The 13902-nt window shown below is 35.3% G+C and overlaps 1 protein-coding gene across 2 annotated transcripts; it reads left to right on the plus strand.

Moving 5' to 3' along the window:
- Nucleotides 1-489: 489 nt before the first annotated feature.
- Nucleotides 490-9935, plus strand: LOC112461507 (protein ANTAGONIST OF LIKE HETEROCHROMATIN PROTEIN 1-like). 2 transcript variants are annotated; one of them, XM_025026764.1, is made up of 5 exons: nt 490-811; nt 1021-1143; nt 8299-8442; nt 9014-9281; nt 9384-9935. In XM_025026764.1, the coding sequence occupies exons 3-5, from the start codon at nt 8300-8302 to the stop codon at nt 9918-9920; spliced, it is 948 nt and encodes a 315-aa protein (XP_024882532.1). In that variant the 5' UTR covers nt 490-811; nt 1021-1143; nt 8299; the 3' UTR covers nt 9921-9935. The 2 variants fall into 2 exon arrangements, with proteins under 2 accessions (XP_024882532.1, XP_024882531.1); XM_025026763.1 differs by lacking the exons at nt 490-811; nt 1021-1143 and adding an exon at nt 7621-8167.
- The last annotated feature ends 3967 nt before the right edge of the window (nt 9936-13902 follow it).

The raw sequence follows: 13902 nt of genomic DNA on the forward strand, positions 1-13902 counted from the left end.
TAAAAAAATATGGAAGATGTGGAAAAACGTTTTAGACAAAAGTTGTAGGATATCAAGGAAGTCAAATAATGGTAAAATTAATTTTCAAAAAATCGTTATATAAAGGTCATCGTTATTTTTTTATACAGAATTGTATAATTTTTTTTTTATAATATGATTCTTCTAATTATTCTACATATAAAGGTATTAAGGTAGAGTTATCAAAATAGTTTACAAAATATTTCATATTTTATTCTGGTACTTTTTGACATAAAATATAAAATATCTCGTAAACTATTCATTTTTTGGTAACTGTACTTTAACACTTTTATGTACAGAATAATAAGATGAATCAATTGGTGCAAAGAAAACGTATTGTTACTTTGCAAAAAAGATAATTATTGTAGTTTATATAAAGCAATTAAACTTTAACTTTTTATTATACAGTTACATCGAATAATTTTGGAAACAGAGAGAGAAAGAAGAGAATAGAAAGCTTCGTACTTCGGGCCTAAGCAGAATGGCTGTCTTGACAGTGTTTTATGCCTTAAGTCTTTGTCTTATGTAACGCACAATACTGTACAGTATTGTGGCATAAAACTCAGGGCATAAAACACTGTCAAGACAGCCATTCTGCTTAGGCTCTACGAAACTGTCAACAATGTTTAAGACTTGAGATTCTTGAGAACACAAGACAGTATTGTGCGTTACGAAAGACAAAGAATTAAAGCATAAAACATTGTCTTAAAATTATAAGTCAGCCATTCTGCTCAAGCCCTTCCTTAGAAGATTGAAATGCCTTCAGTGACTCATAGAAAACTTTATTTAATAGGTAAGCAAGGAATATAAAGTTAAATTGTTTCATTTATTACTTATATCTGTTTATATGTGACATATGAGATTACAAGGATAACTATGTTTTGATATTAACTATTCACACTTGAAATCTAGCTACCGTTATGTAAACTTTAGATTTTCACTACGAGTAATGAATATAGAAACGCAGTCTATATGAAGTAATTAAACTTTTTATTTTTACAGAGTTACATCAAGCAATTTTAGAAACGGAGAGAGAAAGAAGGAAATAAAAAAAACATCGTTCTTCTCTTAGAAAATTAAAATGTTTTAAAATTTAAACGCCTCATGAAAAGCTTTGTTTAATAGGTAAGTGAGTAATAAAAAGTTTAATTGCTTCATATAAGTTACGTTTCAATATTCATTGCTTGTACTGAAAATCTAAAGTATACGTAACAGTAACTGTATATTTTTAGTATGAACAGTGAATATCAAGACACAGTTATATGTGACCTTGTATCTTTATATTACATATTTAAGCAAATATAGATAATGGATTATTATTATTGCATTATATTATAGTGTTATTATATTACATTCAAACAGCTAAAAAATTCTCGCGTAGTGCAAAGCAAGTAAAAGTTTGTAGATTTCTCCAATGAATATTAAATCACCTCATGAAAAGCTTTATTTAATGAAGAATAGAAAGTTTAATTACTTCATATAGGCTGCATTTTAATATTCATTACTTATGCTGTACTGCATAAAAATTTTTTAGCTGTCTGAATGTAACGCAATAATACTATAATATAATTCAAAAATAGTAATTAAGATAGTAATAATTAAAAATAGTAATAATTATTATTTACAATTGCTTAAATATGTGTAATATAAAAATACAAGGTCCAGTATAACTGTGTCTTAATATTTACTGTTTGTACTGAAAATCTATAATTATTGTTACGTATACTTTCAATATGCAATGAATATTAAAATGTAGCTTATATAAAACAATAAACTTTTTGTTACAAAATTTTATCGAGTAAACAATAAGTATGAGATTATACGACTGTGTAAGATACAATCAAACAAGGAAAAACGCCGTAAACGGTCAGGACTGGATCTTGCTTGTCCGAATAATATATACTAATTCTTGAGTGACTTTCTACGTACAATTCTTTTTGTCAATGGCAGATTAACATCAATTGATATCAATTTAATTGTGTGATTGTATCGTTCTGGCTTTGGTTGAGACTGCGTTATGACCGTTGGTAACGGCGCGTGGTCTGCCATTGACAAAAAGAATTGTACGTAGAAAGTCACTCAAGAATTAATATATATTATTCGGACAAGCAAGATCCAATCCTGACCGTTTACGGCGTTTTTCCTTGTTTGATTTTATCGAGTAATTTCGAAAATAGGAATAGAAGGAAATATATAGTTTTGTCTTCTTCTTCGAAGAATAATTTGTCTTTAATTGTGTAGAATTCATTTAAAAGATACGTGAGGAATAAAAAGTTATTATTTTATTAATACTTTTGATAAATATTGAGTATAACGGCCTCTCTCCCAATTTCTTTGAAATTTCCAAATTTTGTATATTTCTCAGATAGCACAGCTGATTTTTATGAATTCATAAAGATCAGATTCGGATCTTTTTGAATTCATAAAGATCAGCTGTGCTATCTGGGTTTTAAATCATAAAAAAGATTTTATGAAAGAAAATCGTCGCTCATGTTTCCCTTTTTTTATTAATACTTAAAATATCACGATGTCGGTAAATAAGAAATGATAATTTACAGATATATATAATATTTTGTTTCTTATTTTAATTAGATCCAGTGAAATATATACTATGATGGAATGTGAACTCCTATACTAGCGCCCGGGCCACAAGAAAAAAAATAGGTTGCTTTGAGGCCATTTCTTATTTCTGTCTCTGTTTAGCGAATTTTTGATTGGTCAATGATTTTCCATTCTTCACGAAAAGTATAGTAACAGAAAAGGAGGGTTGGCCGCTATTTTTCCTCCCTCTCGCTCGTCCCGTTTTCTTCCAGAGTGAAGTGAGCCGAGTTCACACATATACACACACACACATTCCAGTTTAATGTATAGTTTACTGATTAGATCATATTATGTTCCACATAAATATATATTTTAAAATCATAATCTTTGTTAATAAAGCAGAGAATAGTAAAAAAGATAAATACATAGTATTCAAAAGCTGTATATATCCATTAATGTATATCCATGAATGTATAATATCCATGAATGTATATCCATAAATATATATCCATAAATTATTATTTCAATTATCATTTCCTTACTGGCCGACATTGTAATATTTTAAGTGTATTAATTACATAATAAGCGACAAATTTGTTTAAAATTTGAATATTTCAGAGGAATTGGAGAAAATGCTGTTATACTACATATTTAACTTTTAGAATACTCTGTATTTATGCTTTCTATTACTATTAATTAATATTATTGTTAGAATTAAAAAGATCAAAACTTTTATTATTAGTTGTACCTATAATACACATAGTATATATATTATGTAAGAGAAAGGGGAATAAGGTGACAAATTGTTAATTTTTCTAAACTAATAACAGATAACGAGTTGATGCTGAACATTAAAGGCTTTAGATAATAATGAATAATTTACTTGCAGTTTGATTTCAATCTGTTTTAGCCCAGTCAAATTAAGATTTTTGGATGAAAAAATTCCCGGCAAGCTGGAAATTGGTATACAGGTTTATTTTAGTGTTCTTTTAAACATACTAAAAGTCCCCATACATAGAGCGTGAGCCGGCTGCGCCATCTTGAAAAAAAGAGTACAAAAATTGGTTTTTTGCAAATAACTCGGAAATTATTAGTTTCACGAGAAAAAACATTCAGAGCGAAAATGTAGCTGATAAAATTCCTCGCAATTTGGTTTTTTGTAGAACTTTGTACGACCATTAGTTCCCAAGATAGAATTTTTTGAAGCATTGGGCAAATGAGGAAAGAGCTGTTTCTTCGAGTGTTTTTTTCAAAATATCTCAGTTCTGGCTGTCCGAAAGTAAAAAATGCATACAATGAAAGTGAAAGATAATTAAATTACCTACAAAATGCATTATTTATGTTATACCGCGCAACTAATATTTCTGGAAATATTACAGTTTAAATGAAATTTTGACTTTTGGAAATTGTGAGAATAAATATTTCCTCGCAATATAAGTCGGAAATGGGTAGTCCTACGCAAAAAATTGTTAAAATCAAATAGAAAGGTTATTAAATTTTTATTATTTTGGTTTTTGACCGATTTGCATACGACTAATAGTATTTTTGATATCCGTAAAAGAAACGGTTTTTAGGTACACTTCTCAAAATGGCGGATTTTCAAGTTATTTTTTTTTTTTAAATACACATGTTTCTTGAAGTTTATTAAATTATCTTTAAAATAATTTTTTATTTGACCTTCTGTGATGAATACTTCCAGAGATATAGCCTTTTAAATATTTGTTTATGTTAAAAATTTCTTAATAATTTATAGTTTTTTTACAAAACATGACATAAAATTACTTTAGAAAAAATAATATCGACATTTTTTCAAAAGTTTATATGCATATGTATATGATCCTGCAGTGGAATCGGTTTTGAAATGAAAGTTTTTATAAAATTGTCGTTTCAATTATGCCTTTCTTAAGAGTTTTCGTAAAAAAATGGGGTTTGCCACACTTTTTTGTAATTTTCTCAGTTTTTATGAGAGTACGTACAAAATGCTTCAGACCAAATTTGAAGCTTATAAAATTTCCTGAAAAACAGTATATTCGGCATTAATATGTGACCAACAATTATACCAACAACAGATGCTAGAATAATGTTGCTTTTTTTTCCTCAGTTTACCGTAATTTTTAATAATTTAAATATTGTCAAAAAAATTTATTTGGAAATTTTTGCGGTCGGCGTAAGTTTCAAATCTCATTATACATGATGTAAGCTTTCCGTTGGTCTTTGGGTTAAATTTTTAAGACAGATAGTATTCGAGATATAGGGCGTCAAAAGTGGCCGCAACATCCTTCGCCTGTTGTACTCATTCTAATCTATCTTCTTCGTCTTGTTGCGTAGGCATCGGTCGCAATTCGTCGCAAACGTGCCAGTGTTTCCACGTTGTAATGAATTTCGTTGGGTGTGTGACCCGTCGATAAATGAACGGTGTCGTTTATGACATCTTCCGCTCTGCTTACTATTCTCCACCATGTGTGTTGTCTGTCGCTGGCGTATGCCCTGATAACGCGTCCTAGTTCGCGCATCACTCTCTCCACCGGATTTCACTGTGGGTTATAAGGCGAAGTTTTTCTCGTGGTGATTCCATGCTCCGTGGCAAAATTCCGCCACCTCGCCGTTATAAATTGGCCTCCGTTGTCAGTCAAAATTTCTTCCGGAATTCCCACTTCTCTGAAAAATCTCGATTCTAATGTCTCGACTATCGTGTCGAATTTCTGGTCTTTGATTGGATAGAATTTTGTGAGCTTCGAAAACTGATCCATCAGTACTAATATATATTTGAATCCTTGTCGCGTCCTTGGCAATGGACCGAACAAGTCTAAAGAAACCGTTTTCATTGGTTCTTCAAGCAGGTCGTAGTATTGTCTACCAACAGTTGGCCTGGTGTAGTATTTGGTCATTTGACATATTTTACACGACGCTACAACGTCTCTCGCTATTCGCGCTACTTTAAATGTGTGAAAATACTTTTGCGTAAACGCTATTACTTTATCCGTTCCGAAATGTATCAGTAAACGGTGAATTTTTGCAATAAGCCCCCATGTGTGCTTAGGTGGGACTGCTACACGGTCAGTATTGTCGCATCGTACTCTGATCAAACCGTCTCTTCGGTAGACCTCTTCCGGTTGCTCCTGTACCGCTATTTGTAGTTCTTCGTCCTGTGCTTGGATCCTTTGTAACCACGGTATCCATTCTTCGGTATTGGCTCCATCGTAATGATCTTTGATCAGCGCTATGCGCTTTACGTCGTCTTTCTCCGGATCTTCATCCTCATTGGATCTCGATAGAGTATCCGCGATCTCGTTCTTCTTACCAGGAATGTGTATTATTTCGAGGTCAAATTCTTGCATGAATTCAAACCATCTCGCTATGCGATGATTGTTTTGAACGCACGTGCTCTGAAATTGTAGAGCTTTGTGGTCTGTGTGAACTCTCACGTGTCTTCCCATTAACAGGATGTGCCATTTTCTCAAGGCAAATACCAATGCTAAGCATTCCAATTCGGTAATAGTGTAACGCACTTCGGCGCCTTTTAAACTCCTGCTCAAATATGCGATCGTGTATTTCGCTTCTTCTCCCTCACGGTATTGGTATAATCTGGCACCCAATCCGGTTCTCGCTGCGTCTACATTAATTCCAAACTTCATATCAGGTCGTATCAGAAACAGGCTAGGAGCTTCTTGAAATGCCTTTTTTATTTCGTTGAACGCCACTTGATGCTCGCGCTCCCAGGCAAACTTTACTCCCTTTTTCAGCAACTGCTCCAATACTCTTGTCATTCTTGCTAAATTCTCAATGAATCTTCTGTCCCAGTTTATCAATCCTAGGAACATTTGTATCTCCTTCTTATTCTGCGGTCTTTTAAAATTCATGATCGCTAATCGCGTATCATCGTTCATCTCTGCTTGAATCTCGGTGAATGTGTGTCCCAAGAATTTAATTTCCTTCTTCATGAATTCGCACTTTTTCAGATTTAATTTGAATTTTACTTTTCTGAGACGTTTGAAGACTGTCTTCAGGTGTTGAATGTGCTCCTCCAATGTTTTCGACGCAATCATCACGTCATCTAGGTAAATTATCTCAAAATCGAAACAGTCGTCTCCCAAGGCTTTTCTCATCGCTCTTGTAAACGCTGCTCCTGCTGTCTTAATTCCAAACGGCATCCTCTTGAAAATGTAGGTCTGTCCGTCGAACATGAATCCGCAATATTGCATGGCTTCCGGTGTCAGTGGAATCTGCCAAAATGCTTGCGAGATATCAAGGGTTGTGAAATATTTCTTTCTTCCTACTCTTCTGAATACTTCCTCGATGGTTGGCGGTTGCGTATGGTCATTGGCCATTCTCTTGTTAATCTCCCTCGCGTCTAAACAGAGTCTTATGCTCCCGTCTTTCTTGATTACCACCACCAATAAATTAATGTACTGAGTCGCGGCTTTTTCAATTATTTCTTTGTCTTCTAGTTCTTTCATATACTCGCGTACTCTAGGTAAATGTTTCTCGGGTATTGGATACGACTTCTTCTTAAATGCTTTGTCCAATCGGAAATCAATGTCATGTACGTAATGGTTAACGCACCCGATCGTTCCATCAAAAATGTCTTCGTATTCGTCGACAAGTTTCTTTAATTCCTCTCGAGCTTCTTCTTCCGTCAACTCCGCTGTGATTGGTGCGATCCTTTGCGTCACCTCAGCTTCTTGTTCTTCAGCAAATACGATTTGAGGTGTCCCATCGAACTTCATCAGCATCTTGTTTTTAATCTGGAAATCCCTTCCCAAGATGACTTCGTAACAAATTTTTCTCACGATGTGGAACTCATGCGTATAAGTCTGATCCATATATTTGAATGAAATGCGTGCTTTGTTAGCAAAGACTTCTCCTCTCTCTTGGAAAGCTCCTTTGAGTAAGAATTTTCTAATTGGTAGGATGTCTAATATCAATCCTTTTTTCTTTAAGTCATTGGGTGCGTTCGGGAAAACGCTATTAACGCTATAAACGCAAACGCTACCAAAGCTGTTCATGGAGCCAATAGCGCGATAGCGACAGCGAGCTCCATGAACGGCACTAGCGTAGCGTTGGCATTATTGGTGTTTGCGTTTAGGTAACAGGTGGAGTCTGAAGTCCCACATCGCTTTTCGGTCATCGGTTTCCTCGTCTCTTCATACTCTTCTCCGCGAGACGGTCGATCGGCACGGTTCTCGCGATTGTTGATCGTCGATCCGCCGATACGTTGCTTTGTTCCTCTTGCGTGACATTCGTGTCCGTGTCGTCTCGTCGCACGGGCGCAATTTCGCCCGCTGAGCGCGATCAGCTTCGTTAACCGGGTGCAATCGTCGCACACTACCCCACGCGAGTGTCTCGTTCTTCCCAAAGCTGAGGCAGCTGAGGAAATCGTCCGTGCGTTTAAGTAGCAAACAATGGAGGCAAATCGAAGAGATTTGGTAACAATAATAGCACTGCAAATACGGGAGTTGGTAGAAACGTCATCAAGTGACAGCGATAATGATGAACTTGAAATATTGGAAAAAATGTTAAATAAAAGAAGAAAAGTGTCCAGAGTACAAAATTATGTTGAAACAGTAGTGCCAGGGTTAACAAGTCAAGATTTCAAAGCTCATTTCAGGTATCAATAATATAAATAATGTCTTCCTAAAAATATTTCTCTATCAAAAAGTCTATGGTAAACAGTTTAGTACAGATTTGAATACAGAATGCAATATCTAACTGATAAACAATAACTAATACATAATTTAGGATGCTTCCTGGAACCTTCGAGTATCTTCTGTCTATTATTGAGCCAATACTACTAAGAGAGAAAACAGAGGGAGCACCTATGATTTCTCCACGCAAACAGTGTTTGTTGGCGTTGTGGCGATTAGCTACTCCAGATTCTTTAAGGTAATGAATAAGTTCACAGTTTTGTTGAACATGGTCAGTGATATCAGTCAACACAAGCATCAATTTTTCTTTGTTTGACATGTTGGCAACATAAACAGAGATGCTTATGTTGATTTGTGTCATTAAGACTCCTGGGCTCTTGCCGTCATCATGTGAGATCGTGACGTCAGGGACGAGAAATAACACGCTGAAAATTCTTGCGTGCTATTTCCAAATAAAAAGATAACATAATACTTCAGATCATTTCAGCACATACCAAAAATACTCCCGAGAACTATCCCTTTCCATTGACAGTTAAAAAACAGTCATAAAATGAATGTAATATGAGTGCTTATGCGCCGGCGCACGGTTTCGTATTACATTTATTACATGAAGAGAAAGGGATAGTTCTCGGAGTATTTTTAAAGTGTGCTGAAGTAATTTGAAGTATGTTATTTTATTTGGAAATGGCACGCAAGAATTCTCAGCGTGTCATTTCCGCCTTTGATGTCATGATCTCACATGACGGCGGCGAAACCCTAGGAGCCTTAACTAGAAAACAACTGTTATATATTTTTGTTTTAATCTTCAGGTCGATTTCCGATCGATTTAATGTCGGTAGAAGTACTGCATTATATATAACAAGACGTGTTATAAATGCACTTATTGAGCTGGCACCTACTGTAATTAAATGGCCTACAAATGAACGAGTTGGTCAAGTGTGGGCAGGATTTGAAGCTAATAGTGGATTCCCTAAAGTCATTGGTGCTATTGATGGCACGCACATCAATATTCCAGCTCCTAAAGATGATCCAGCAGCATATGTCAATCGCAAAAGTCATCACTCAATCCAACTTCAGGTAATATTTTCTACTTCAATAATTTTAGCGGAAATTCCAATGTTAATTTTTTTTATGCCAATTTTATGTAATCTATATTGGTTTGTATGTCTTTTGTTGCAGGCTATTTGTGACCACACTTGCCAATTTATCCACTGTTATGTTGGACATGTGGGGTCGGTACATGATCAACGAGTGTTTCGTCTGTCGGAAGTACAATCCTATCTTGGAGATGTGTCAAAGTTTCCACAAGATTGTCACTTAGTTGGAGATCTAGCCTATAAATTGCATGAAAATTTGCTAATACCGTATCGAGACAATGGCCATATGACACAACGTCAACGAAATTGTAACTTTTGTCATGCTTCTGCGAGAATTGCTATTGAAAGAGCTTTCGGACTATTAAAGGGACGTTTTCGAAGTCTTCTTACAACACTTGCAATGGATAGAGTAGACTTAATTCCACTGCATATTCTTGCTTGTTGTGTTTTACATAATGTGTGTCTAATGAAAAATGATGATTTTAATATAGAAGTGATTGAGGATGTAGATGTGATAGATTGTGTGATGGCCAATAATGAAAATATGCGTGATGCTGCTTATGCAGGTGCTGCAAAGCGAGATTTAATAGCTCAGAGATTACGACTAAGAAATGTATAATTGGTACATATTCATTTATTTGAAATAAAAAACTACAATTTACTATGCAATCGGTTAATATTTATTGTATACAAACTAAAAACCTTAAAAAATTATAATGTAATCTTTGGTTTAATCATTATCTCTCCATCTTTTATCTTTTAATCTTGTAATCTTCTATATACCCATCTTATATACCTACTTTATATACTATTTAATGTTAATAAATGAAATTATAGTTACCACTTACACTTTGCTCAATATAACGCAAGAGAGAATATATTAATAATAAAATAAACGTGCGTGTAATATAAAATAATATATAATAGAATATATATTAATATTCCAAATAACAACCAAACTTTTGTACTATGTAATTGCACTTTTCCAAACTGTGCAACTGGTTCTGTAACATTGAGGTATTTACTTCTTCTCTAGAAGTTTATCCAGTTTTGCCAACATTTTGTTTCCCATTTCCATCCTTTCTTTGTGTCTCTTTGCTTTTTCTTCCTCAGCTTTTTGGCGCTTTTCTATTAGCGTTTGTATGATGGCTGGTTGATCAGTGGCTTTACGTTTACCTAAAAGCAAAAATTTTTTATATTTCACTGTAATGTCTAAAGGCTGATTTATAAAGGCTGTAACCATTAATTAAACTGTAAGCTCTAAGAAATTGACCAATCACAGTCTAATGTGAGGAGAATAATCGACTGATTAGAAAATTTTTTAGGGCTTACAGATTAAATCAACGGTTACGGCCTATAAATCAACATTAATTCAATATTCAATTTTCAATAAGTAATAGTCTCTTACGAGGAGCTTCACCGGATTCACAGGTAGAGACACTACTGCTGCTACTACCTCGAGAGTCCGGCCTTTCAGGCCTCGATGTTACAGATCCACTTGACGAAATGGTTGTCAACGGTTCCATATATGGTTTTCGGCCAAGAAGACTTTCCATGGCCTAAACAGCCAATATTGCATTAAGAGTAATAAAAGCGTATGTGCGTAATAGTTAGGTAAAGCAAAAGTTAATATTTATTGTAATAAATCAAGTAATACTTACGTTGTAATATTTCCAAGTGCGCTTATTGTTACCAGATCTTCCGTTATGATCTTTGACCGTTTTATATGTTCGCTTCATTGTATTAATCCTTGTCATGCATTGTTTACCCGAGACATCATATCCTTTAACATTCATTACTCGCGCAATTTTATCCCATGCTTTCTTATGACTCATTTTTCCAGAAGACATGGAAGATTCTCGCAGTCTGTATTTTTCCAATAACAGCATAATTGCCGCATGAGACCATCTAAAATCTGCAATGTAAACCAAACATTACAATGTAAAGTACAAACATTTTTAAAAAATTACAATCCATATTGTCAAATTTCCTTACTTTCTTTATTTTCCGTCAATGACGTCTCTTCTATCTCATCCTCTTCCATTTCTCTTTCTTCATTAGTTGACATGTCCATATTATCTACAAAAACAATGCATATAATTAATTTAAGAAAATTACCTTACAATGTAAAAGAGACGCAAAACTAAATTACATACCAAATACTTCCTTCAATGAAGTATTACTTGAGGAGGTGGACTGCACATGTTCAGATGCTTCTAAGAAATAATTTTTTTAAATAGAAATGATCTATTTTGCACTAATTGATTCATATAGGCATTAAGCAGTTAACATAAACCATATATTATTACCGATTGTAGAACAATTCTTATCCTCACATGCACTGTTTTGAACACATGCTTGCTTGACGTGCAACATTTAGTAAAAGTGTCGCAAAACTCAAATCTGTAGGTAATCAAGTAACAATAACATTAAAACAAAAAGATTATTTAAAATATATTCAAAGAGAATCTCCCTTATTCTGTAACTTATAATAATAATCGTCATCGTTACTGTTCATTGTGCAACTATTGTGCGATACATTTTTTCTACACAAAAATTGTGACTCATTAAAATATGTTACAGAATAGGTCCACAGGAAATTAATGCAAAAAAGATAAAGAGAAGGCATTTCAAAATTAAATCATTAATGTGATAAAAGCCAAAACCATATTAAATTAGTTGCATTATTATACATAAATAAATGTGAAATTATTGCAAGCAGAAATCCGTTAAAAAATTGTTTATATATAACTTTATACAATATTATTTACAATTACGTAAAAGAAACTTACCGGTTTTTGCTTTCAAAGCACTGTTTGGTGAGAGTTGTAATGTAAATTCTTCTCCAGTTATAACATCCTGAAGATTTACTTCCACGGAATTGTCGGGATACTCGGGATTATCCATTATAAATGTGTGTATTACTGGAACCTTCTTCTTCCTTATTTTTCTTCGACCGGTAGTTTGGTGGTTAGGTTCGACAAACATGTGCAATACATGGGCGTTCTGAGCGTTCACGAACCTTGCAAATGCTAACACTACCAATACACTACCTCGGAAGGAATAGCGTTGATAGCGCTCAGTTATGACGTATAACGCTACCATGAGTGACGTCATAGTAGCGTTTGCTGCGCTACCATCTAGTTTCGCGAACAGCTTATAGCGCTAAATAGCGCTAATAGCGTCTTCCCGAACGCACCCATTGTATACCGCGTATGATATTATTGACAATTGGGATCCTGTATTAACCAATGTCGTGACTGCTGTGTCATCATCGAAATGAATTTTTATGAACGGACATTTAGGTTTCAACGTACCGCTCTTACTTTGCTCGTTAAGCATTTCCTCATCTAAATTCTTCAAAATCTCATTGGTCCTCACGATGTTAACGTGCTGTACGTGACCTTTTTCTATCTCCACTCGTTTTTTATCCTGATTGGTCCTTTGACTCTCGACCTTATTCTTCTTTCGTTGACCAACTACGTTCGTCGAAATGGATGCCTCGTCGTTTTTTTTGAAAGTACGGCTCTCTTGCTCGTCTCTCGCGATCTGACATCTCATTGGCTGAGCGTCATTCTTGTAGTCCACCTCCTCTGATCTTCCGGACATGACGTCAGTAATCTTCATCGATGAGAATTGCTCTCCATCGGCGTTAACGTGTTGTCGTTGTATGACGGAAATATGTTTCGTTCCCGATTTTAAGTTTTCGCGTCTCGCGTTCGCGTTTCGCGTTGCTATTGGTCCGCCCTTAGGCGTTTTCGACTTGTCGTCATCATCGTCGCTCGACGGAAATTCAACTTTCGGATCGGTCTTATTCTCACGCGTGTTACGATAATTGAGTGACGACGCGTTGTAACGTGATTGGTTTTGACGCGTTTTCGCGAAATTCACGCCCTGTTGCGTCTGTTGTTGCGCCTGTGGTTGTCTACTCGAATCACCGCTTGTAATGGCTAATTGTCCCTTCGTGGGTTGTTGTTGCGCGTTGCCGAATCCTTTATTATACGCTATCGCGTTTTGTCGCGGATATGTCGCGTTTTGATTATCTCGCGGATAAAATTGTTTTTGATTGACTAAAGTATTGTTCGCTACGTTCGCGTTGTCTTGCGGTAGGAATCTCTTCTGATTGGTCGATGCGTTTACTCCTTGCTTCGTACTACTAACATCTTCGCGATTTGTTCGTCGACACGTACGCTCGTAATCGATCGTCTCGAGCATCTCTACGAACGACGGTCGTAATTCGCGCCGCGTTTCCTCGTCGAAGTGTTCTTTCAACGTGAAAATCAATTCTGCGTCCGTCATTGGCGGGATCAATGTTCTCGCGCGCGTGACCATCGACATCGCGTATTCCGACATGCTTCCGGCTTGTGCTCGGTATCGGTTGTAATGTAACAACCGACGGAATTTTGCTTGCGCTTGAATCCCCCAGCATCTACTTTTAAACATTTCTTTCGCATCGTTTATATTGATTGGCTCTTTCAATTCGAACCAGTCTGCTGCCAAATTTTTCATGGCTCGCAGAAAGAAACACAATTGGTCCTTCTCGGACACTCTCTCCTCGCATGCAATTCTATCAAACTTACGTAAAAATACTATAGTTTTGC

This window comes from Temnothorax curvispinosus, unplaced genomic scaffold (assembly GCF_003070985.1).
Source record: "Temnothorax curvispinosus isolate PA1 unplaced genomic scaffold, ASM307098v1 QBEX01011483.1, whole genome shotgun sequence".
NCBI classification, from domain to species: domain Eukaryota; kingdom Metazoa; phylum Arthropoda; class Insecta; order Hymenoptera; family Formicidae; genus Temnothorax; species Temnothorax curvispinosus.